This window comes from Nannobrachium achirus, assembly GCF_963921795.1.
Source record: "Nannobrachium achirus genome assembly, chromosome: 19".
In the NCBI taxonomy this organism is placed as follows: Eukaryota; Metazoa; Chordata; class Actinopteri; order Myctophiformes; family Myctophidae; genus Nannobrachium; species Nannobrachium achirus.
In genome coordinates, this window is record NC_137826.1 from 49,669,468 (window position 1) to 49,691,797 (window position 22,330).

At 42.7% G+C, this 22,330-nt stretch overlaps 2 protein-coding genes across 2 annotated transcripts in view; both read left to right on the forward strand.

Moving 5' to 3' along the window:
* Nucleotides 1-16,091, forward strand: part of nop16 (NOP16 nucleolar protein homolog (yeast)) — a 134,621-nt gene extending 118,530 nt beyond the window's left edge. Inside the window, exon 6 of the mRNA XM_080749741.1 lies at nucleotides 16,056-16,091. The gene's annotated coding sequence lies outside the window, so the exon portion shown is untranslated. The remainder of the gene's footprint in view (nucleotides 1-16,055) is intronic.
* On the forward strand, nucleotides 1,729-20,120 carry LOC308304097 (arachidonate 12-lipoxygenase, 12R-type-like; the record flags this gene model as incomplete). The annotated part of the gene is made up of 15 exons (XM_080748656.1): nucleotides 1,729-1,741; nucleotides 3,776-3,794; nucleotides 7,089-7,245; nucleotides 7,335-7,530; nucleotides 8,462-8,543; nucleotides 10,171-10,274; nucleotides 10,768-10,937; nucleotides 11,647-11,790; nucleotides 12,457-12,660; nucleotides 13,546-13,635; nucleotides 14,215-14,384; nucleotides 16,897-17,018; nucleotides 17,589-17,689; nucleotides 18,041-18,211; nucleotides 19,941-20,120. 15 exons carry the CDS (start codon nucleotides 1,729-1,731, stop codon nucleotides 20,118-20,120), a joined length of 1,923 nt encoding a protein of 640 aa, XP_080604782.1.
* Nucleotides 20,121-22,330: the final 2,210 nt, after the last annotated feature.

The window sequence follows — 22,330 nt, forward strand, 5'->3', positions numbered from 1 at the left end:
CTGTCAAGGTGCCAACTTGTATCAGTTTGCACTTGTTGGGTGGCGGCCAAGAACGCTGCTTCCTCATTGGCTAAATCCCAGCCAACACGATATGGCCAGTTGGCCACATACTGTACATACCCACCCACACACGCAGACAGCTACCATCACCCTAACGTGCAGGCTCTGCTGGCGCAAGTAAAACACTCCCAAAAAGCCTAAAGATGCTCTCATGAGAGCCCACATGAGTGTGTGTATGTGTGGTGAATGGAAATGGTGCATTTACACATAGTGCCTTTATCCAAGGTGCTTTACATAGATTGTGCATTACATTCACCCATTCACACACACACCAATGGCGGAGGAAACCATGCAAGGCACCAACCTGCTCATCGGGAGCAATTAGGGGTTTAGCGTCATTTCAACAGTAACTCTGGGGGAGCCCGGGATCGAGTGATCGCAAAGTGGCCGTCACTCTACCCCTGAGCCACTGCCGCCCCTGTAGTTGTGCACACACGTCTGTCTGTCTGTCTGTCTGTCTGTCTGTCTGTCTGTCTGTCTGTCTGTCTGTCTGTGTGTGTGTCTGGCTTTTTCAACCGCCACCCACACACACACAAAAAAAACCTTACTTTGCACTTGTTCAGACATCATCAGTATGGCCATATTGGGTATTTCTCTGAACACAGGATCTAACTGATCATTAATACAGATTGGGTATTTCTCTGAACACAGGATCTAACTGATCATTAATACAGATTGGGTATTTCTCTGAACACGTTATCTCACTGATCAGAAATACAGGCTGTATGTCACGTACGCAGCGTGTGCAGCTCACACACAGGAAATGCAAAACCACAAAACACCTCTGCCTGTTAATACATGTTCAAGCGCAGCTCAGCAGTTATTTCAGCCAGTCAATATCATCTTCTTTCTTTAGTAAAACCAGGTGATAAAATAATGTTAAGCCTATATGGGAGCGTTATCATCATATATATTTTCTTCCTACAAGCTCACAATGCAACGCGCTGTGATGTGTTGTGAGCTTGTAGATTGTCTGTTTTCAAGTGGTTCAGTGGTGGTCAGGAGACAGGGACATAGAGCAGCATCATGGTCATTTTTAAACGTTCCTATGGTTTTTGGCAGATTAATGCTCTACTTTGTTGTAAAATAATTTCATACAAATGGAGTGAAAGTAGCTCATCTACAAGTAAGTAAGTGTCACATCAGGACACATTGTGAGCTTGTAGATCGACTATTTTCACTATTTCTTTAACAATGCTAAGTACCATTTGTTTTTAATCAACATGTTTTTAATTAACCTAATAAAAATAACTATACCGTTTGTAGAGCTTTCGATTATTTTCTGGCTTTATTGTCTGGAAGCTGTGTAATTCTGTTTTCCCCTCCCTTCCTTATTTAATCAAGTATCTGTAGGAGTACTGGCCAAAGGTTAGTTTAGCAAAAATCGGCCTCATGGTGGCGCTAGAACAGGCCCATGTGAAATATTTGGGGCAGAGGTTCTGAATTGGTATCCCGGGAGTGTGTGTGCACAGTTTGGCAGCGACCGGGTCAACGGCGCCAAAGATTAGCTGGTAACAGACGGACGAACAGACACAAGCATGGACGCACAGACGGACACACGCACGGACGGATGGACAGGGGCGAAAACATACTCTCCCCAGGCCTTGCGGCTGGCAGGTGGAGACAACCAGAGCCTGTGCAGCTGATCATGGCCTTTCTGTCAGAACGATGACAGGTGGCGGTGAGAATGGAATCTAAAGTTAAACCAACTCCCCCCTGACCCTCAACACAAGCGCCCCGGCCCAGGCATGTGTCTCCTAACTCCTGAGACCCCCCTTTTCTCTACTCCCTGTACACCTACAACCATCCAAAGCAGAGACCTCCACTATATACGTATATGTATTGCGTTGCAGGTTAAACTTTTTCATAGATTTCATAGACTTGTTTGATAGCACTATCAGTATCAGCAGGGCCGGTTCTTGGCGTAAGCAATATAAGCAGTCGTTTAGGGCCACAACCAATAAGGGGGCCACATCACAGGAAGAACTTTTTTTTTTAAATATATTGTTACATTATGTCGTGTATCCCCTATCCAAAAACGTATTATTTTAATATGCCCTCCCCCTTCCTCCTTCCCCATAATCCCCAACTTCAGTCAAGCCTGGCTGCCTTTACTTGATTCATGAGCAAGTCAATATGCCTCCAAAAAGAAATCTTCGATCTGGTGCTGCAGATTATTTTAGGTGGCCCCCCATTGACGGATGCGCGCTTTCAATGGGGGGGCCACCTAAAATAATCTTGCATAGGGCCACCTGAGTCCAAGAACCGGCACTGAGTATCAGTATTGTGTTGGATTCATGTTGATGTGTATTTTCATGATTTAACCACTTAGCTAAATGATCCAATAACTAGACAGGCTACTTGATCTGGTCTTTTTTTCCCTCAACACAAACCAGTTTGTATCAGATCTACAAGCTCACCTGATAGACTCCTTGGCAGTCTAGGCGGAACGGTAACAGGAAAACCCGACCTAAAACAAACTCTACCTCATTCGCACGACCGCGTGTTTCCCAACGGGTCTGTGGCCTTAAGCTAGATGCAGAATAGACCAAAATCAAATCTTTGCTTCGCGGGGTCCCTGGAACAAAATATTTTGCGATGGGGGTCTGTGGCCAAATACATTTCATTCTGGGGGTCCTTGAAATGACAAAGTTTGAGAAACACTGATAGCAACATACGTTTTTTTTTTTCTTTTCAGAAAACTGTTAGGATTTAGAAGACATTTTGTAGAATATAAAATATGTTTTTGGCCGCGGACCCCCATCTCAAAATATTTTGTTCCACGGATAGACCCCTAACACGAGGACAAGCTGTGAACTTGTCCCTTGTCTCATTGTAAACTGCGACCTTCGGCCGCAATAATTTGCATATCATTGATGTGCAAAAGTGCAAATATAACAATATTTGCACATCAAAACTCTTATTTCTAATGTTGTCAAAAGGTGGGTTATCATGAAGACTACAATGTTTAAGAACAACTGCAGTATATTAATAAGTAATCTGAAATTGTGTCTGCTTGCTTGACCATGTCTGCTTTTCGGCCACTCCCACATTCCATTCTACCTGGCTCTCAGCCCTATAGTTACACACCTGTTCCCACTACCTCATCATCCCAGCCAGGGACGTGCTGGGCCCCTGATTCAGCCCGGGAAAAAGAGTTGGAGAGGCCCTGGAAACCTTGTATGTCCAAAACCGTTTGTTTTGTATTTATCATTTTAAAAGTGATTTAAACTAGTGAAAACAGCCGATCTACTAGCACACAACGCCTCGCACCGCGAGCCGTTGTGTGCTTGTAGATCTGCTGTTTTCACTACTTTTGTGCAACAGCCTTGTATGATGAAGCAGGGCTTTGCTTTGCGAAAAAAATTATACATTTGAAACTTGGAGATACAAGGTTTCTGCCCGACAGTGATGATTTACTTTGTTGGCCGCCCAGCCCCCAAAATGGAACGAAGGCCGACATTTTATTTTTTTATATTTTTTCCTAATGGCCAGCCTGGACCGGCCGGGAATGAACCGGCCATTCGGGAGTTTTCCCCGCTTTTCCCAATGGCCAGCACGTCCCTGATCCCAGCAGTGCCTTGCCCCTTCCACACCTGTGACCACTCCTGTAATCAACCCTCTCACTATAAGACTGGACTCCTACCTCTCACACACAGTGTTTGTGTTCCTGTGAGCTGCCTGTGTTCCTGTGAACTGCCTTGTTGTATTCCAGTTGGTTACTTTGCACTGCTGTAAGGTTTGTTTGACATTATGGACTTCCAGAGTATGGCTATATAAACTAAGTACAAAAAGAAAGGAAACTTGACTTTGGTCCATTATATATCCCCTTTAATATTACCAATTTGTATTGTGTTATATCATTTTTATCGTTGATTCTTCACCTTTACAACGAGGTACAGCTTGTAAGCATCGGGCATTCGAGGTAAGAGCTACACAGCCAAATGTGTGGGTAGCTGATAAATAAGAAATACACATAAAAGAAAGATAGAACTTTCACTAAAAATAGAAAAGAATAGGAATCCAGGAGGTGATGAGGTAGTATGTTTCTTGCAGCTTTATTCAAAGAAGTATCAAAAACAAAGTCCAGGATAACGGCATAGAATCAAGTAGAAAATGACACAGGGTCCTAAAAGCACTGACCTCGCCTCACGGCGGGCCAGCCTCAACTGAGTTCTTCATGTCAATTTAGTGTCAGGTTAAATACAGTATAGGAATACACAAATCATGGTCTGCTCAGACAGACAGATGGTTTGAACCGGAGGCAAGACATTGATCAAAGGACAACAATAGATCAAAGAAGTTTAGGCAAAGATACTGTAGGTGTGAACTCCTTGAGAGACAGCAGATAGGCTACAATCAACATAAGACAGACAGATATAACACCTCGATTGAGAGACAGTGCCACAGCTGCATGTCTACTGTAACGTGGCCTGAGTCAGACTGATTAATTTAATATCCGGAATATAGTTTCACAGTTCATATTAATATAAATCAAAATACATACATTTGTTTAAACAGAAACCTATTTATCAGTAGCGCTGACCCAAAATTTAACATTCGGTCCATTATATCTCCCCTTTGATTATGCCCAATGGTATTCTGTTTGATATAATTGTTTTATTTGTCACCGTTACAAACGTGTGGGTAGCGATCCTCGAAGAATTGTGAAAATGGCCTGGCAGGCCTGCAATACTGTTCTTTTCCCACAGTAATAAGGAAAAGAAAAAAACAACACATTGGCCATTTTTACACTTTAATTTTAAGCTCAGTGTCAGGGAAGCCCACAACGAGAGTAGCCTAAAAGCCAGCAGAACAGTATTCATGGGTTGCATTTGTAGTCCTAAACGGCTATGTTGAGGACCAACACAGGTGTTTCTATTTGTTTGATTGGCACATAACGAATGTTCTTTGCCAATCAGAACACCCGTGTTGGTCCTCAACATGGCTGTTGTAGTTAGGGTTGCCAACTCCCAGAGTTTCAAATACGGGACACTTTCTAAGGAAACATGCGCCGCCGAAGGCGGCGCCGAAAAATCGCATATTTTCGTTTATAAAGTTGGCTAAAACGGGCATTTTCCTATATTAAATCATATTTTTCCTTTCACAATATTAATTCGGGTGTCTTTGGGCCGAAAAATCGGATATTTTCGGTTATAAAGTTGGCTAAAATGTGTATTTTCCTCTATTAAATCATATTTTTCCTTTCACAATATTAATTCGGGTGTCTCTCAATTTTCCAAAACATATCGCCTAGGTCTAGCTGGTCCTTATGTGCCCACTCTCTGGTTACCCAACACTAGTTTAATCATATTGGCATACAACAATAACCATTAGGTTTTAAAAACAAAATCAACGCATGCTTATGTTATTTCACATACCAGCCTGTCTGGGGTCGCTTTAGTTGGCAGACAAGATTACTGTAGTGTTCCCAGGAATACCAATATCCATGGCTTATTTTCTGTTGCTTGCCTGCTTTTTCACCTTTTTGTTTAGCCTATCACCTATCATGGATTCATGTCTAATATGTTTGTACACAATCTTCTGTCACACGTTTTTTTAAGACATTAAACAATGTTCTGAGCCGAGCACTGTCGTATGGTCGCTCGCACGCACTCGTTTCGTCTCTCGCAGGCAACTTGTGTGGAGTGAACCTACAGCCCATGCTTGGGAAGGTAGTGTGTAGGGGGCGGAGACTGTGTCTTAGCAACACTCAGAGCCGTATGTTAATAAGCCAATCAGCTGCTTACAAACAGCGCAGCGCCTCTCACAGCAATGGGATGCAGCACTTGTCTCAGAGGAGAGAGAGCAGAGTGGAAGTGGAAGCTCTCTGACAGGCAGAATCGCTGTCATTTCTCAATTAAATCATCCCGTCATTCATATTTATCCCCCAACCTTAAAATACGGGACAAAGAGCGTCCCGTTTCAGTTCAATACGGGACACGTCTTTTAGTTTCCAAAAAAGGGACGATCCCGTATTTTACGGGACGGTTGGTAACCCTAGTTGTAGTACTACAAATGCAACCCATGAATAGCAAGCCATTTTGGCAAAATTTTGGTCTGCGCTACCTACACGTTTGGCTGTGTAGCTCATGCCTCGAATGCCCGATGCTTACAAGCTGTACAAGGTGACGAATCAATGATAAAAATGTTATAAAACACAATACAAATTGGTATTATTAAAGGGAATATATATAATGGACTTCCTGTTTAATGCCTAGTGATTCTGAAGTAGCCTAGGCTATTGTTATTGTTTGGATTTGAGAAGTTAAGCATTTCTGGTTCTTCTGAATTATTGCATGCATCTACTGCTACGTTTGGTTGTATGCTTAACTTCTACGTTAATAATTCTTTAGTTGGAAACTATTCTGCTTGTGGCTTCTGCATTTGGGTTCAGACATTCTGCAAATTCTGTGACATAAACACTCCAAAATATTCGATCTAATCTGCCAGTTTGAATACTTACTTTTATTTTATTTCGACTGCACCAATCTCATTTATTAGTTGATACAAAATAAATTAAACAAGGTATTCAATTATTGAAATATTTGTCTTTACACATTTACTCTACAGTACTAATTGTTACTCTTATCATGATCACATTATAATTACGTGTGTGCGTTGCATGGCTCAATGTAAAGTTGCATGCCAGTTCATAGCCCACTAGTGATGATGGGCCCCATCATCACTAGTGGGCTATGACAACTGGGGGTCTGGGACCCCTAGGGGGTCCTCAGAGTTACTACACGGGTGCCACCAAATCTTTGTGTGATATGATACTTTTTACAAGAACCACTGAAACCCTAGCATCCCTATTCTGAGGGGAACATTGGCAGAAAGTGGCAGATCTACAAGCTCACACCTCTAACACCTCACGCTGTGAGGTGTGGTCGGCATGTGACAGGGTGGTCATATTTGAAACCACCCTCCTAGGGGTCCCGGACCCCCTGTTGAAGACCCGTGGTGGTTTTATATAACTGGAGTAACATTAGATTGTCATTCTAATGCTCTCCTTCTGTGTCCCCCAGTGTGAACATGGTGACATACAAAGTGACCGTGACGACTGCTACCAGTCGTGGGGCGTCCACCTTGAACTGCGTTTACATCAAGCTGGTGGGAAGGGAGCGAGCGAGCGAGCGCACCCAGCTTGCCGACCACTACGCAGTTATCGACAACGTATTCAGTGTAAGTCTGACTTCTGTCTGAATTAAGCAAGGCAGGATTATTGTTTTTTGTATTTCGTATTGTTTTTTTAAACTATTTTGTGTTTTCAGGCCTCCAGCTTCTCAGTGGATTGTCCCGTGAGCCTTGGCGAGCTGGTGCTGATAGAGCTGGACAAGCAGCCCCATCTCATGCTGAACGACGCCTGGTTCCCCTCCAAGATTGTAGTCACGTCTACAGAAGGAGACGTTTACCCCTTCCCCATCTACCGCTGGATCACCGATGGACAGATACACCTGTTCAGGGAGGGTAAAGGTTAGTGAAGGAAGGTTACTGGTTACTGAAAATGATGTATTTGTTTAACTTCACCTTATTGTCACATCACAGGTTTAAATGTGTAAAACAGTGGGTGAAATTCCATCATGTAGGCCTATAGTTTTCAGGAAAGGGAGGAAGAATGGAGATGGAGCAGAGGCAAATTCTATATTTGTATTTTGCTTCATTACAATTAAATAAGGTTCTAAACCTACATCAAGACTAAATATCTGATTCTACCACTTTTTCGAGTCACGTGTTCAAATACTGGATTCTGATTGGCTAAATTCCGGAGGTTATCAGAGGACAACTGCCGCAAAGTTGTGTGTCCGAGATCAATGCGCCTCAGTGTACATCCGGGGACTTCAGGAGGTCCTTTCCCCCAACCAACAAATGACGGTGGCAACGGTCCTATGTTTACTAACGTGCATGCTATAGTCGCCGATTTATTTGGATCCAATGCAATCCGCCAACTTTAAAGCCCCTTTTCTCTGAACCTATGCCTTTCTGGAAGCGAACAGCCTCTATTTACGGCCGGAACGGTACTTCTAACTGACGTTAGCTTAGCTGTAAGCTAGACGCATGGATTAGTATGGAGTTGGCGCCATCTGTTGGTGAGTAGAAGATGTTGTTTGTGGAACTATCTGCTGTCTCGCGGAAGTTTTATAGGCAATAATGATTGTAACTTAAGATCCTTGCAAGTTACAACTATGTGTTTTCTTTCATGTATACGGGAAAAAGTGGTAGAAAAGCTATTTACCACTCGGGGTCGGACATTATGCTCTCATAATGTCCTGAGTGATGGTGTTATCGGACTCGGCTGCGCCTCGTCCGATAACACCATCACTGCGGACATTATGAGAGCATAATGTCCTCTCACTCGGGGTAAATTGCTTACTTTGAATCTCTTAACTTGTTCTTTCAGCTATGCTTTGCTTTGAGGACAAACTACCTTTGGCCAAACAATGCAGAGAAGAAGAACTGAAGCAGAGAAAGAAGGACTATCGGTGAGTCTGATGTTAATCAAAACCTCCACCGTCAGTCATGTCAGTCACACTTTTCCCCTACTCATATTATCTCTGCCACCGTTGCCCCTATCCATGCCAAACTTTGCAAACACACTCTTTGGCTGCCAAACCACAACCTCCACCTCCTTGAGGCCGATTTGAGCAAAACACAGTTTTGGACACTGCTCCTACAGATTTTGCCCTGAAATAACGCAAAGCGGTAGACAGTATCTCTAAAGTCATGTCATCAACATGGATCTATCCCATTTCCCATATTCATTCCTTGGCTACCATTGCCTTCTAAAGTTTGTGTATGCGACCTGATCTTATCTTACTGGTGTAACATACTGGTTCTCAACATTGGGCCGGTGGACCCCCAGGGGTCCAAATGGACCCTTACAGGTCTGTTAACTGAGGGTGTACAATGTGTAAACTCTCAAGAGTTAAATGAACACCGATTAAAAAGACGTATCAAATAGCCGTCCATGTCAAACGAGGGTGTCCTGGAAATGAAAAAGGATGAGAATCACTGATACAAGACTGTAGCTTCTAGTTTATCTGGTCAAGTTCTTCCAAGCCAGTTGATTGTGTACTGTAAAATATTGAAATTCTGAGTAAGTATAATATAACTGTAATGTACACTACATGTGCGAAACAAAAATAAATGAAATGAAATGAAATGTTTGCTCTCCTTCCAGGTGGTATGAATATGCTGAAGGAATCCCTCACTGCATGTTGTCGGCTGATCCCAGTGATCTGCCCCCAGAAGTCCAATTCTCCTTCACCAAGCAAATAGGGATGGCATATACTACATTTAAAAGGTGAATCTTTTACCATTGACTATTGTATGAGGGGACATTGTTAACATTGCATTACAAGAAGTATTACTAGACTAGTACAATTTCAAGGTAAAGGGAATATTTCAATTTCAAACCATGTTTGGACTCATTTTAACTTGTATAATGTACCTTGGCTTTTGTGAGAACCTCAGACAGTTTATAAGTTGCTTGATTCAGTATTTAGATATTTGACATTCATGTTATCAGACATGCCTATTCAAACCCATTGTAACTTCAAACTCCATTTTAACCATGATGGATTCATCGAAAGCACCCAGCCTTGGTTCTGGTGACTCATACTGCCCTCCTAATATGTGAGGGGACATGTTTTTTGGGGGTGTTTTCTTTATTACTTTTTTCATTAATTGTATGTTTTAATGTTTATTTTAGCTTTTCTTCTTTAGCTCCAGTCCTAAATGAGTTAAAGTATTAAAAAAAAGAAACCTGCCCCCCTCAGGTATTAGGAAGGCAGTATGAGTCTGTACCAAGGACAAATCTACACTGTAAACTCTATTTTAACCATGATACTGTAGATTCTACAGTATCATGGTGATCATGGTGGTGAATGTAATGCACAAATAAAATGTAAATCACCTTGGATAAAGGCGCTATACAATTGCACCATTTACCACACGCACAGTGAATCTCTTCACAACTTGACACTTGAAGGCCCAGCCAGTTGAAACAGAAGTAGTTATCAGATTAAAGTTGACTGTATTTGGTTAGGTTTTCTTTCATGTTTTGTTTTGAAGCAGTCCTCTCCTCTTTGTGCTTGTTTCCCTCCCCAGTCTGACGGAGCTAAAACTGGAAGGTCTGGTTGGCTGTAAGGACAACTGGAAGAGCATTGCCGAAATTAACAACAGCCACGATGTCGCAAAAACTGACATTTCAGGTTGGCTATTCCAGTGGTTCTCAAAGTGTGGTTGAGTGGAGTCAGTCTGAGGAAGATGTGTTAAACGGAGCATCAGACACAGTTCGGGCCAAAGACACGGCCAGATCGGATCCAATTTCCCTGGCTCCATTTTAGGGTCTGATCTAATATAATTTGGCTCCATTTCGGTATCGATCTCTGTGCCATTTCAGGCCGGGGCTCGTAAATCAGATTTTTCTCTGGGCTGTTCGGTTCAAATATGCTCAGTTTCGGCTCTGCTCCCATTTTTTTTTTAACCTGTGCTACTCTCTAGTATGACGTTGGACAAGATAATAATAATAACACTTCACACAATTATGGTTGTATTGATTACTCAGAAAGCAATAAACAGATTGCATAGGACATTTAAACTGTTTTGATGCTATAAAGATAAATGAATCCAAAGCAGATGCCACTTGGCTGAACAGTAACGTAAACAGAAAGCAGAGTAAAGAGAACTCCATTTCTCTTGCAGACTACGTGCAGAAACACTGGACAGAAGACGCTTTCTTCGGCTACCAGAACCTGAATGGTGTCAACCCCATGTTGATCCACCGATGTCTCTCAGCCCTACCTGACAACTTCCCTGTGACCAATGACATGCTGAGCCTCGATGGTGGGCGGAGCTTAGAAGAGGAAATGACGGTGCTTTTTTGTTTTTTTTTGTTGACTGCCAATAATATTTAACCAAACTACTAATTTTCCTTATCTTTTCAAGTACAGGTAGTCTTTTGTTTATTATTATTATTCTTTTTTTTTTTTGATTGAACCCCTGATCTTTCATGGACACAGACATGCTTTCTGCACTTCTGTGAAGCTCTTCTTTTCTGACCCAGTGCAATACTATGGTTACATAGTACAGGGTTCCCACACATTTTTACCAATTAATTTCCAAAACCTTTCCAGAATATTTAACCCAATTTCCAGGACTATATAACAATAATTCAGCTCAATAACAGGTCGCTTACTCCTATGTGCAATGCCCAAAGACAGGTAGTGTATGCCAGTGGTTCTCAACCTTTTCAGGCCGTGACCCCCGAAATAATCATGTTTTAACTGGGGACCCGGCACCCTGACGAGCACTAAGAGTTGAGGAATTTTGTATAACACGGTTCCGTTGTGAAAATAGCAGATCTACATGCTCACAACGCCTCGCAACAGCGTTGTGAGCATGTACCGTAGATCGGCTATTTTCACAATTTCTGCCTCTAATATCTGACAATTTGGCCCATGTTTAATTTGTCATTTCTTATAGATCAGCTACTTTGGATATAGGGTTGCAATCTGTTTATAATGTAATACTTGTGACAGGACTATTCAGCAGCAATACTAACATTGTTAATGTTTCCAACAGAATGGCAACATCTTCCTGTGTGACTACAAGCTGTTGCAAGGAGTGGAACCAAACATCATCGACGAGGAGCAGCAACACCTGGTGGCTCCACTGGTGCTTCTGCACTCAACACCCGACCACAAACTGATGCCCGTCGCCATCCAGGTGAGAACAAGCTTCCAGAATGAAAAACTAAACAAAACGATGGGCTCTGTGCACAGCAGCTGTACTGGAAATAAATTGTACCTCTTCCTTCCTTCCAGTGGTGCTTTGGTGAATGCTAACCTGGTGAATGCTGTATGCCTAAACCTAACCTCAGTAAAACTATGCCTAAACCAAATCCTAAAATCTAACCCTTAGTCGGACAAATAGGACAAAATATCGGGATTTCACCACGTCACGGGTAGAAAGAGTAGCAACCTTATGACAATAATTATGTAACTTCATCACCACATTTTATTTTGTGGAGATGCTCACAAACAGCAATTTAAATTAATTTAATAATGGGAACTCTACTCCTCACATACACAAAGTAGCATTCCTGCATGTTACAGATGCCAGGAAATTGAGTATGGCTTGTGTATCAAGGGGTTACACCCCGCCACTACGACATGTCTCCTTTCTGACATGTCTCAATTCCAACACACATCTCGAACCCTAACCTTAACCTCTATGGAAGTGTTGCCACTCCGACAATAAGAAGTCAATTTCGGAGTGGCGTCATGTCGGAATGTAGAGCGACACCCGTATCAAGGATTTTAACCAAATGTAATTGAATCTAATTTAGTTTAGTGGTAAAACGTGACAGTGCCCATGTTGTTGTTTTTACAGTTGAAGCAGAAACCATCAGAGGACAATCCCATCTTCTTGCCCAGTGACTCTGAGCACGACTGGCTGTTGGCCAAGATCTATGTGAGAGGAGCCGCGTTCAGTGAACACCAGCTCAACACCCACCTGCTCCGCACTCACCTGCTGGCCGAGGTCTTTGCAATGTCACTGCTAAGGAATGTCCCCATGGTCCATCCTCTGTACAAGGTAACTGTCACAATGTCTCTCCATGGTCCATCCTCTGTACAAGGTAACTGTCACTGTCACAATGTCTCTCCATGGTCCATCCTCTGTACAAGGTACAGCGGTAACAGGAAAACTCAACCTAAAACAAACTCTACCTCATTCGCACGACCGCGCGTTTCCCAATGTGTCTGTGGCCTTAAAGGAGTAGTTCACCCCCAAAATGACTTTTTTTCTATTGATTAGTCACGCCATGGAGACTAGAGTTCAATAATAATTTTTCCTAAGACAAAGATTTGATAACTATAAATTTACCCCCATTCGTTCCGGATGGGGACCCGTTTCGAAACGGGTCCCCAACCGGAATCAATGGGGGTAAATTTACTCGAATCAAATTTTTGTCTTGGGAATGTGACAAAACCAAAACATATTATTGAACTCTACTCTCCATGGTGTGACTAATCAATAGAAAAAAAAGTCATTTTAAGCTAGATACAGAATAGACCAAAATCTAATCTTTGCTTCTGGCGTTGCGAGCGTGTAGGTCAGCTATTTTCACAATAGAACCGTGTTATACAAATTTTAATGCCTCAACTCTTAGTGCTCATCAAGGTGGGGTTATGATTGTAATGCCTCAACTCTTAGTGCTCATCAGGGTGGGGGTGGGGGGGGGGGGGGGTCCCCAGTTAAAATATGATTATTTTGGTGGTCGCAGCCTGAAAAGATTATTTTGGTTGTCGCAGCCACCAAAATAAGAACCACTGAACTAGATGATACAGTTATCATGACTTTTAAGGACTCATTTGAGCAATAATCAACCCATCTCCCAGTCAGAGTTCAGAGTTTTAATGAATGTATAATTATGTGCAGGATGCAATTGACTTCATTTAACTTTCCCGCCCCCACCAGCTCCTGATTCCTCACACCCGCTACACTCTGCACATCAACAGTCTTGCCCGAGATCGACTGATTGGAAAAGAGAATGGAGTTTTCAATAAGGTAGGAAGCACTGATTAAAGGTCTTTGCACACTGCTAATCTTTTATTTTATTTATGTTGAACTGCTAGTGGGGACAGCGTTTAATTTTCTGTATAGTATGTACTAGGGATGGGACAATATGCGATATTATTGTGTATCGTGATAAAAAACACTCAGAATAATCGTATTGTGGAGTTTTTAATTTATGGTGATATAGTCATCCGTCATGCACTGGGATCGATTCACCTTTTATTTGGCGAGCTGCATATCCGTTACCATTTAAACCCTCTATTGGTAAAAGGTACTTATAATATACGTACTTGATACAGTCTCTTTTTCACTCTATCAAATGTCTTTGCCAAAAAATAGCTGATCTACAAGCTCACAACGCGTCACGTTGTGAGCTCGTAGATCTGCTATATTACGCCCCAGGATAATGGCTTTTGATTGTGATAATATCATAAATCATACATTTATTTGGTCACATTTATTTGGTTTTCATATCGTCCCATCCCTACGATTCCTTAGTTTGTACTGTAAGTACATGGAGAAAGTGACAAATAAAGTGATTTGATTCTTGATATCTGTGATTTCTTCCAGTTTGCAGCTTCAGGTGGAGATGCTTTGACGCAGATCCTGCGGAGATCCACCGCCTCGTTGACCTACAGCTCTCTGTGTTTACCTGAGGACATCAGAGAGCGTGGCATGGAGTCTCTACCAGGATACTACTACAGGGACGATGGACTCAAAATGTGGGACATCATTAACAGGTAGGAAGTTGGAACACCTGATGATGATTCTCCTTCACCAATGTCCCATGAATATCACGCCACTCTGGAGAACCCCCTGAGTCACCGCAGTGGTGTTTACTTAAGTACTGTACTTGAGTACAATTTTGATGTACTTGTACTTTACCTGAGTATTTCAAATGACCAATACTTTTACTTCTACTCCCCTACATTTCTGATCCAAATAGTACTTTTACTCCACTACAATTATTTGAAAATAGTATTATGAAACATACATGAACCACTTTAGCCCTATTTTATACCTTGGCTGTTTGAAAATAGCCGATCTACAAGTTCACAACGCGTTGTGAGCTTGTAGATCTACTGTTTTCAAACATTTTGTACTTTTACTTTTGGTACTTTAACCTCTTAACAGGTGTGGGCCCGCCGGCCGTTTGTTGACAAACAATCACGTTTAGACAAGCCTCTATGTTACTTGCATTGCCAAACCATTTGATTATAGCGCCGAAACTCACACCGCTAACAACGCAGAAGTCCGACATAAACAAACAAATATTCATAAATCTGCTGCTACTCACGTTTAGTGAGTAGCAGCAGATCAACATCATATATTTCCACAACAATGATGTTCTTGTGTAGAGGAAGGGTAAACATGATAAAATCCATTGTTTGTACAAAGTCCAAACCACATTTTCTGCCAAGAAACCTCTGTACAACTATAGTCATGGATACAAGCGTGATGTCAGAGTATGACAATCTTTCACGTGTTTTTGCTTCTAACTCCAGTTCAGGTTTTCAGTTTTACAACTGAATACTATTAAAATAGCCTCCAAGCTCCACACAATGATTGACACTTCATTTCACCCAATTGGAGCTTCTAGTCCTGTCTCAGTCGTCTCCCAGTCGCCCAATAGCAACCAATAGTATGTTCTCAGAGGAGTTCCATGACTCCGTTTCCTGGCTCATATATTCAGCCAATGGCAGCACGTTGTTCTGATGACTGGCACTTCTTATAGCCAATGAAATTCTCCACAAAATGTGTCTACTTTATTTTGGCTGAAGTGAACTACAATACCCAAAAAACCCTGCGTAACAGCACTACTGGCCGTGCGTAAATACGCAGCAGCGGCGCCGAATGTCAGACCAAGAGTGTTAGGGCTGTCAGTAAAATAAATAAATTAAATAATAATAATAATAAATAAATTAAAATAAAATAATAAAATAAAAAAAATCCAGTCTATTAGCCCTTTTTTGACCTTTTTATATGATATATGCAAATGTCTCCAAATGAAAACGCATAAACATACACTTAGTAAAACATGTGTAAAATATTCATATTCTGTAGTTTTATCATGTCCTTTGAAATTGGGCTAGGTAAGGCTTCAAAATGTGTCCACATTGTGTTTTTCAGCTCCTATATGATAATAACAGTGTTATGCAGGCATCTATTTACTGAAAATATTTAAGCGAGGATTAAAAACCTGCTATTCCAGTAAGTTAAAACTTGCATTACTCAATGTCAGTTGCACACAGAGTGATTATTTCTGGGTAAAACTTCAAAATGTTTCCTTCAAAATGAGACCATGCCCAATGCATTACTCCAAATGGTTTTAAAACTACAATCAATTTACTTTGGGTACGCTGTGTATAGGCGTTTTTTGCAAATTATACAGGATTGTTAACAGGTTAAAGGACAACTTTGTTTTTTTACAACAAGGGTTCATATTTTAGATTGTAATTAGAGAAAAGATAAAGTGTGTTAAAATGTTTTCATTTGCTTCGTTCTATTGTTTTATCGCGTTTACCGTGCTAAAATGTGGGCATGCGTATGCATGGGGGCATGCGTACAAGTGGCTAAATATGTCTAGTACAAGTGGCTAAATATGTCTTTTTAGACACATTAAGCCAGCAGTTTCCCCCAACCACTGAAATAAGAATCTCTGAATCTAAAATATGAACCCTTGTTGTAAAAAACGAAAGTTGTCCTTTAAGTATATTTTGACACCAATACTTTCGGTACTTTAAGTATATGACACCAATACTTTCATACTTTTACACAAGTACATTGTAGATTCCAGACTTTTACTTGTGACAGAGTATTTCTATATTGCAGTATTGATACTTTTACTTAAGTAAAGCATGTCCACCACTGAGTGAGAAATTGTCAAATGTTAAAGATGGTTACTTGTCTCCATTCCGACATGTCTCCATTCCGACACTAACCCTATCTCTAACCCTAACCTTAACCTCTATGGAAGTGTTGCCACTCCGACAATAAGAAGTCAATGTCGGAAAGGAGACATGTCGGAATGGAGACATGTCCTCATTAAAGATGGGGTCAGTGATTCCATTTGTTAAAATAAGGTTTAAGCTCTACAGTATATCCGGAATGGAATTCATTTTATAGAGTGATTGAGTCTCCATGTATGTCCAGCTCTTTACAAAATAATGCACTTTCAGCTCGGACTACCTATTTTATTAGATTATGAGAGATTCCTGAACTGACATTTTAAACTTGTGTTGTGTTATGCAGGTTTGTTGAGGGGATTCTCAGCTACTACTACAAGACCGATGATGACATCCAAAGGGACAGTGAGCTGCAGAAGTGGATCCAGGAGATCTTTCAGTATGGGTTCCTTCTCCAAGAAAGTACAGGTACGCTTGGGAACGTTGCACACAGAACATTTCCTGAGCTGCCATAGCCAATCTGCCATGCATCTCTGTGTTAAAGACACGGTGCAGCACTCGTCCCTGCCCTGGCCCACTGTTTCAGGGTTGTTTGTCACTCGGCTTCGCCTCGTGCCACAACCCTGAAACGGTGGCAAATCTTGCGTGTACAAGCTTGAAGCATGGCACAACGTGCTGTGCTGTGAACTTGTCTCTGCTACTTTTGAATAGCAGACACTCAAATCCCAAATGACTTGGAAGCACTCCCTGTTTTATTGGGTTATTTCCTTTGTTACAATAGAGAAATAATCGACCAAACACAATTTTGAACGTTTCGTTAGATTTGTTATACAGTATGATCATTCTGGTTTGGCATGTAGCGATGAACTTCAGGTCAGCAGTCTATGCACGGGTATTGTTTTCCTCTGTATTATGTTCTTGTTGCCAGACTTGCCACAATGCTTTTACCATAATTATCATTTGACCGACACAATGCTTCTACCATAATTATCATTTGACTGACAGCTGTTTTCTTCCATGTGTTCTGTCCTCACTCAGGAGCGCCTCAACGTTTCAACTCAGTCAGTGAGTTGGTGAGGTTTGTCACCATGGTGGTCTTCACCTGCTCTGGCCAGCATTCTGCTGTCAACACTGGACAGGTGTGGACACACACGTAATACTGTATATGTAGGGCTGTCACAATCGCGATTATTTGACATAATCCTGATTATTTTTCATAATCTTTTCCATGTTGAAAAATGTTTTTTTTAAGTAAAAAATAGTGGAAATGGCCGTCAGTAATATGTCAGTAATTTCTTTGTATATTTAGGTGTGTCATATCTACCTTTTGCAACATCAAAGCCAAACAGAAATGTAATTGTCAACGACAAAAACACAATTAAATCGTTAATCGCAATTATTTGAGAGACAATTAATCATCATGTTAAATGTCATAATCGTGACAGCCCTAAATATGTGTATACTATCTTAATATATTTCTCTTATTATAGTATGACTATGGTGGCTGGATGCCCAATGGTCCCCTCACGTTGCAACGTCCTCATCCCACCACCAAGGGGAGCTCAACTAAGTCCACCATCCTAGAAACCCTTCCTAATGTCGGCACTACGGCCCAAGGCATGGCCACCATGTGGCTGCTCAGCAGACAGTCCTTTGACCAAGTAAGTGTCCCTTCCTTTGATCAAAAGCCGTCTTATGCATAGTTGTCTTGTGTGCCAGTGTTGCGGTTCAGAAATGCCAGCAAGACTCCTCAGGGCGACAAGCAACCTCGCTGCCATGTAGTGACCATCTGGCCAGTGATGTATATCGGACCAGTTAGCCAAATATGGAGACCCCTGGTACCCATATATGGAGGTCCAGGTCCATGTACTGTATGGAGATATGCTGTGAGACCCCAAACATGTTTACTCAGTTATTCGTTATGCCCTTGCGGAAGGTGAGAGGTTCAAACCCTGCCTAGGCCGACATCGGCAAGGGGGAGAAGACGACCCTAAGTAACAAGAAAGAATGTGAAAGTTCTATGACACCTGACATCGTAAATACAATCCCTTTTATGCCCATATATGGAGATCCCTGTCTGTAGAACCAGCTACACAGATATGAGCTGTGGTCATCTGTCTTGGCCATAGGCCTATATGGATTCTGTTAGTGTATTATGTGGCCTCCATATATGGGCATTCCCATATGAAGTACTGTTAGATACGGGCTTAATATTGATGACATCAGGGATCTCCATATTGGGCATAAAAGGGATTCTGTTAGTGTGGCTCCCCTGACATCACAGTGATTTCAGAGCGTGATGTCAGGAAAAAAAAACCTTACACAGACCGACGGAGGGAGACAAGATGCGCCATTTCTCATACTAAACTGCAACTTATACGGTTGCAATCAGATTTACAAGCTCGCTACACTGCGACACATTGTGAGCCTGTATGTTTTTGGTGTGCCGTGTCACACAACCAAGCATAAATGATGCCTAATTATCTCATATCGTCCATATTACCTTTTGTGATACTTAAGTTTTGTGCGTGTCATTTTAATATAGGATTAATCACTTAAAACCTATACTTTACCGTACCCCTCACCAAAAATAGCCGATGTACATGCTCACAGCGTGTCGTACGTGCTTGTACATCTATTGTGGCAGACTGTTGGCCCCAGAATATGTATTATGACATCACGGTCAAAATAACCCTGCCAATGCAGCTTTTAAGTTCTAATTCTGTCTTCTAAGGTACCATTTATTTATTGTAAGTGAATATACAGACTGAAAATGTGTTTATGTACTGTAGTGTTTATGTACTGTACCTGTATTATGGAGATCCCTGATGTCATCAATATTAAGCCCATATCTGGGAATGCCACATATGGACATAATTGTGGTCTATGACATCAAACATCTATGATGTCAGTCATCTCCATATTTGGGAAAATATGTCTATGGCCAAATTTTGTCCAACTTAAACAACCAACCAAGTCTGCATTTTTTGCCAAGCGCCAGTGCTCGCCCAGAAGTTTTACTCCAATACATTTATTTGAAAACTAGTTACTAGTTACTTTGCAGATAAACATTTTAATATTATAAAACATACATTAGCGACTTTAGCCCTAATTTATACCTAGGCTATTTGAAAATGGCCGATTTACGTGCTGTGAGCTTGTAGATCTGCTATTTTCAAACATTTTGTACTTTTACTTTTGGTACTTTAACTACATTTTGTATACTATTTTGTTGCCAATACTTTTGTACTTTTTCTCAAGTTTTTGAATTCTGGACTTCTACTTGTAACAGGGTACTTCTACAATGCAGTATTGATACTTTTACTTAAGTAGAAAATGTGATAGTACTTTTTCCACCACTGCTTACTGGTAATGTTTCTATTTCCTCAGGTTCCTCTTGGCCATTACCCAGAAGAGCATTTCTGTGAGGAGACTCCACGCAGGCTCATGGAACATTTCAAAGCAGAGCTTGACAGCTTCAGTGATGACGTCAATGGCAGAAACCAGAAGCTGGAAGTCCCATACACATACATGGACCCAAAGGTGGTGGCGAATAGTGTTAACATTTGACATGAGTTTGATTTACTTTATACTCATGAAGTCAGTTCACTATAGTGTGTGCCAGCGCCTACGTCATTGTAGTCCTTAGCGGCCATTTCTTGGGTAAAAACACAGGTGTTTCAATTGTTTGATTGCATAGAACTAATGCTATATAGTCTAATCAGAACACCTGTGTAAGGCTGTGTTACGGGTCTGTCTGCAGACCACAGATTAGGGGGCGGATTGTGTGAGGGATGCTATTGGACCACAGATTAGGGGGCGGATTGTGTGAGGGATGCTATTGGATAGTATGAGAATGACTCAATCCGCCCCTGGAATCTCAATCCACCCCCTATGACGTTGCACGGACGGGGCACCCTCCTGATGGAGGAAGTTCCCACTTTGCTCTGGAGAGTTTTTCAAAGGAGGGAGGGGGGGAGAGAGCCAGGGAGCCTGGAGCTCGGAGCTCCAGGGCCCAGGGGCCGGCCCCTCGCCGCTCGAGGCCGACCTGGGGGGCACTCTCGGTGGGGCAGGCCGGCGACGGCGCTGCCCCCCCGGCCCTGGAGCTCCGGAGGTGGTCGAGTATGCTGGTGCTGGGCGGAAAGTGGCCCAGATGGGTGTCTCTACTCGGGTTTGGGATGCAAAAGGTGGTCCCTGGTTCTCTGGAGGTCCCGGGGACCCCCTGAGCTTGTCTCCCCTGCCCCTGCCTTTTAGTGTTAGTCAGTGCTTAAAGTGGGCACTGAGCCAGGGCCTGGCCAGGGCCCAGGGGCCGGCCCCTCGCCGCTCGAGGCCGACCTGGGGGCCTCGGCCTCGGCCGAGGGACCCCCGGCGGACCCCCCTGGAGCCTCGCGGACCCCCGGGGACCCCCTGGGAACCACTTAAACGGCCCGCCGGAACCACTTAAACGGTCCGCCGGGGGTCCCTCGGCCGAGGCCGAGGCCCCCAGGTCGGCGGCGAGGGGCCGGCCCCTGGGCCCTGGAGCTCCGAGCTCCAGGCTCCCTGGCTCAGTGCCCACTTTAAGCACTGACTAACACTAAAAGGCAGGGGCAGGGGAGACAAGCTCAGGGGGTCCCCGGGACCTCCAGAGAACCAGGGACCACCTTTTGCATCCCAAACCCGAGTAGAGACACCCATCTGGGCCACTTTCCGCCCAGCACCAGCATACTCGACCACCTCCGGAGCTCCAGGGCCGGGGGGGCAGCGCCGTCGCCGGCCTGCCCCACCGAGAGTGCCCCCCAGGTCGGCCTCGAGCGGCGAGGGGCCGGCCCCTGGGCCCTGGAGCTCCGAGCTCCAGGCTCCCTGGCTCTCTCCCCCCCTCCCTCCTTTGAAAAACTCTCCAGAGCAAAGTGGGAACTTCCTCCATCAGGAGGCCCCGTCCGTGCAACGTCATAGGGGGTGGATTGAGATTCCAGGGGGCGGATTGAGTCATTCTCATACTATCCAATAGCATCCCTCACACAATCCGCCCCCCTAATCTGTGGTCTGCAAACAAACCCACTTGAAGAAATGGCCGCTCTTAGAACTACATTTGGCACACCCTATAGAAACTCCCTGATTTGCAACCCTTTTCATTCAAAGGATTTTCTAATGATATCATTAATCTTAAAGAGGTGGGGCCATATTTGGGTACTTTTTTCTATGAGGCTGACAGTACTTTTATGTAATCAACTGATTCTGAAATAAAATTATTGCAACATAATTGAAAGATTGTTGTGGAGTTTTCCTAAACGAAGAAGACCTAATTAGTTTTCTTCAAAGGACTTTGTGAATGCCCCTGGTGAGTTCCAGTGACAACTGCAGTATGGTAGCACATTACAATCTGTATAACTTCAAGACTTTGGGAAGTAAATAGCAGGCCTGTCGCCTATTTATAGACTTGCCTGAGGGAATTTACTGTAACCCCTATATTACTATTAGGGGATGGTGTCCGAGAAGGGACTGCCTGAGCTTTGTCGTGCAACATTAATAACTAGTAATGTATTTGTGCATGATGGCCCCAACATTTGTGTATACTTATGTTCAAACGGTTATAGACTGCAAAATATAACACTTGTGGCTGGGTTAGGCTGCATTTATGGACCTGTTTGGCATTATAATGCATACAAATATCTATGACTTATTTTTATCGGATGTCTGGTACATTTTTATCATGTCGGACATAGTGACTGGCAGTTTTAAAGGAGTAGTTCACTCCCAAATGACTTTTTTTTTTTTTTGTATATCGATTACTCACGCCATGG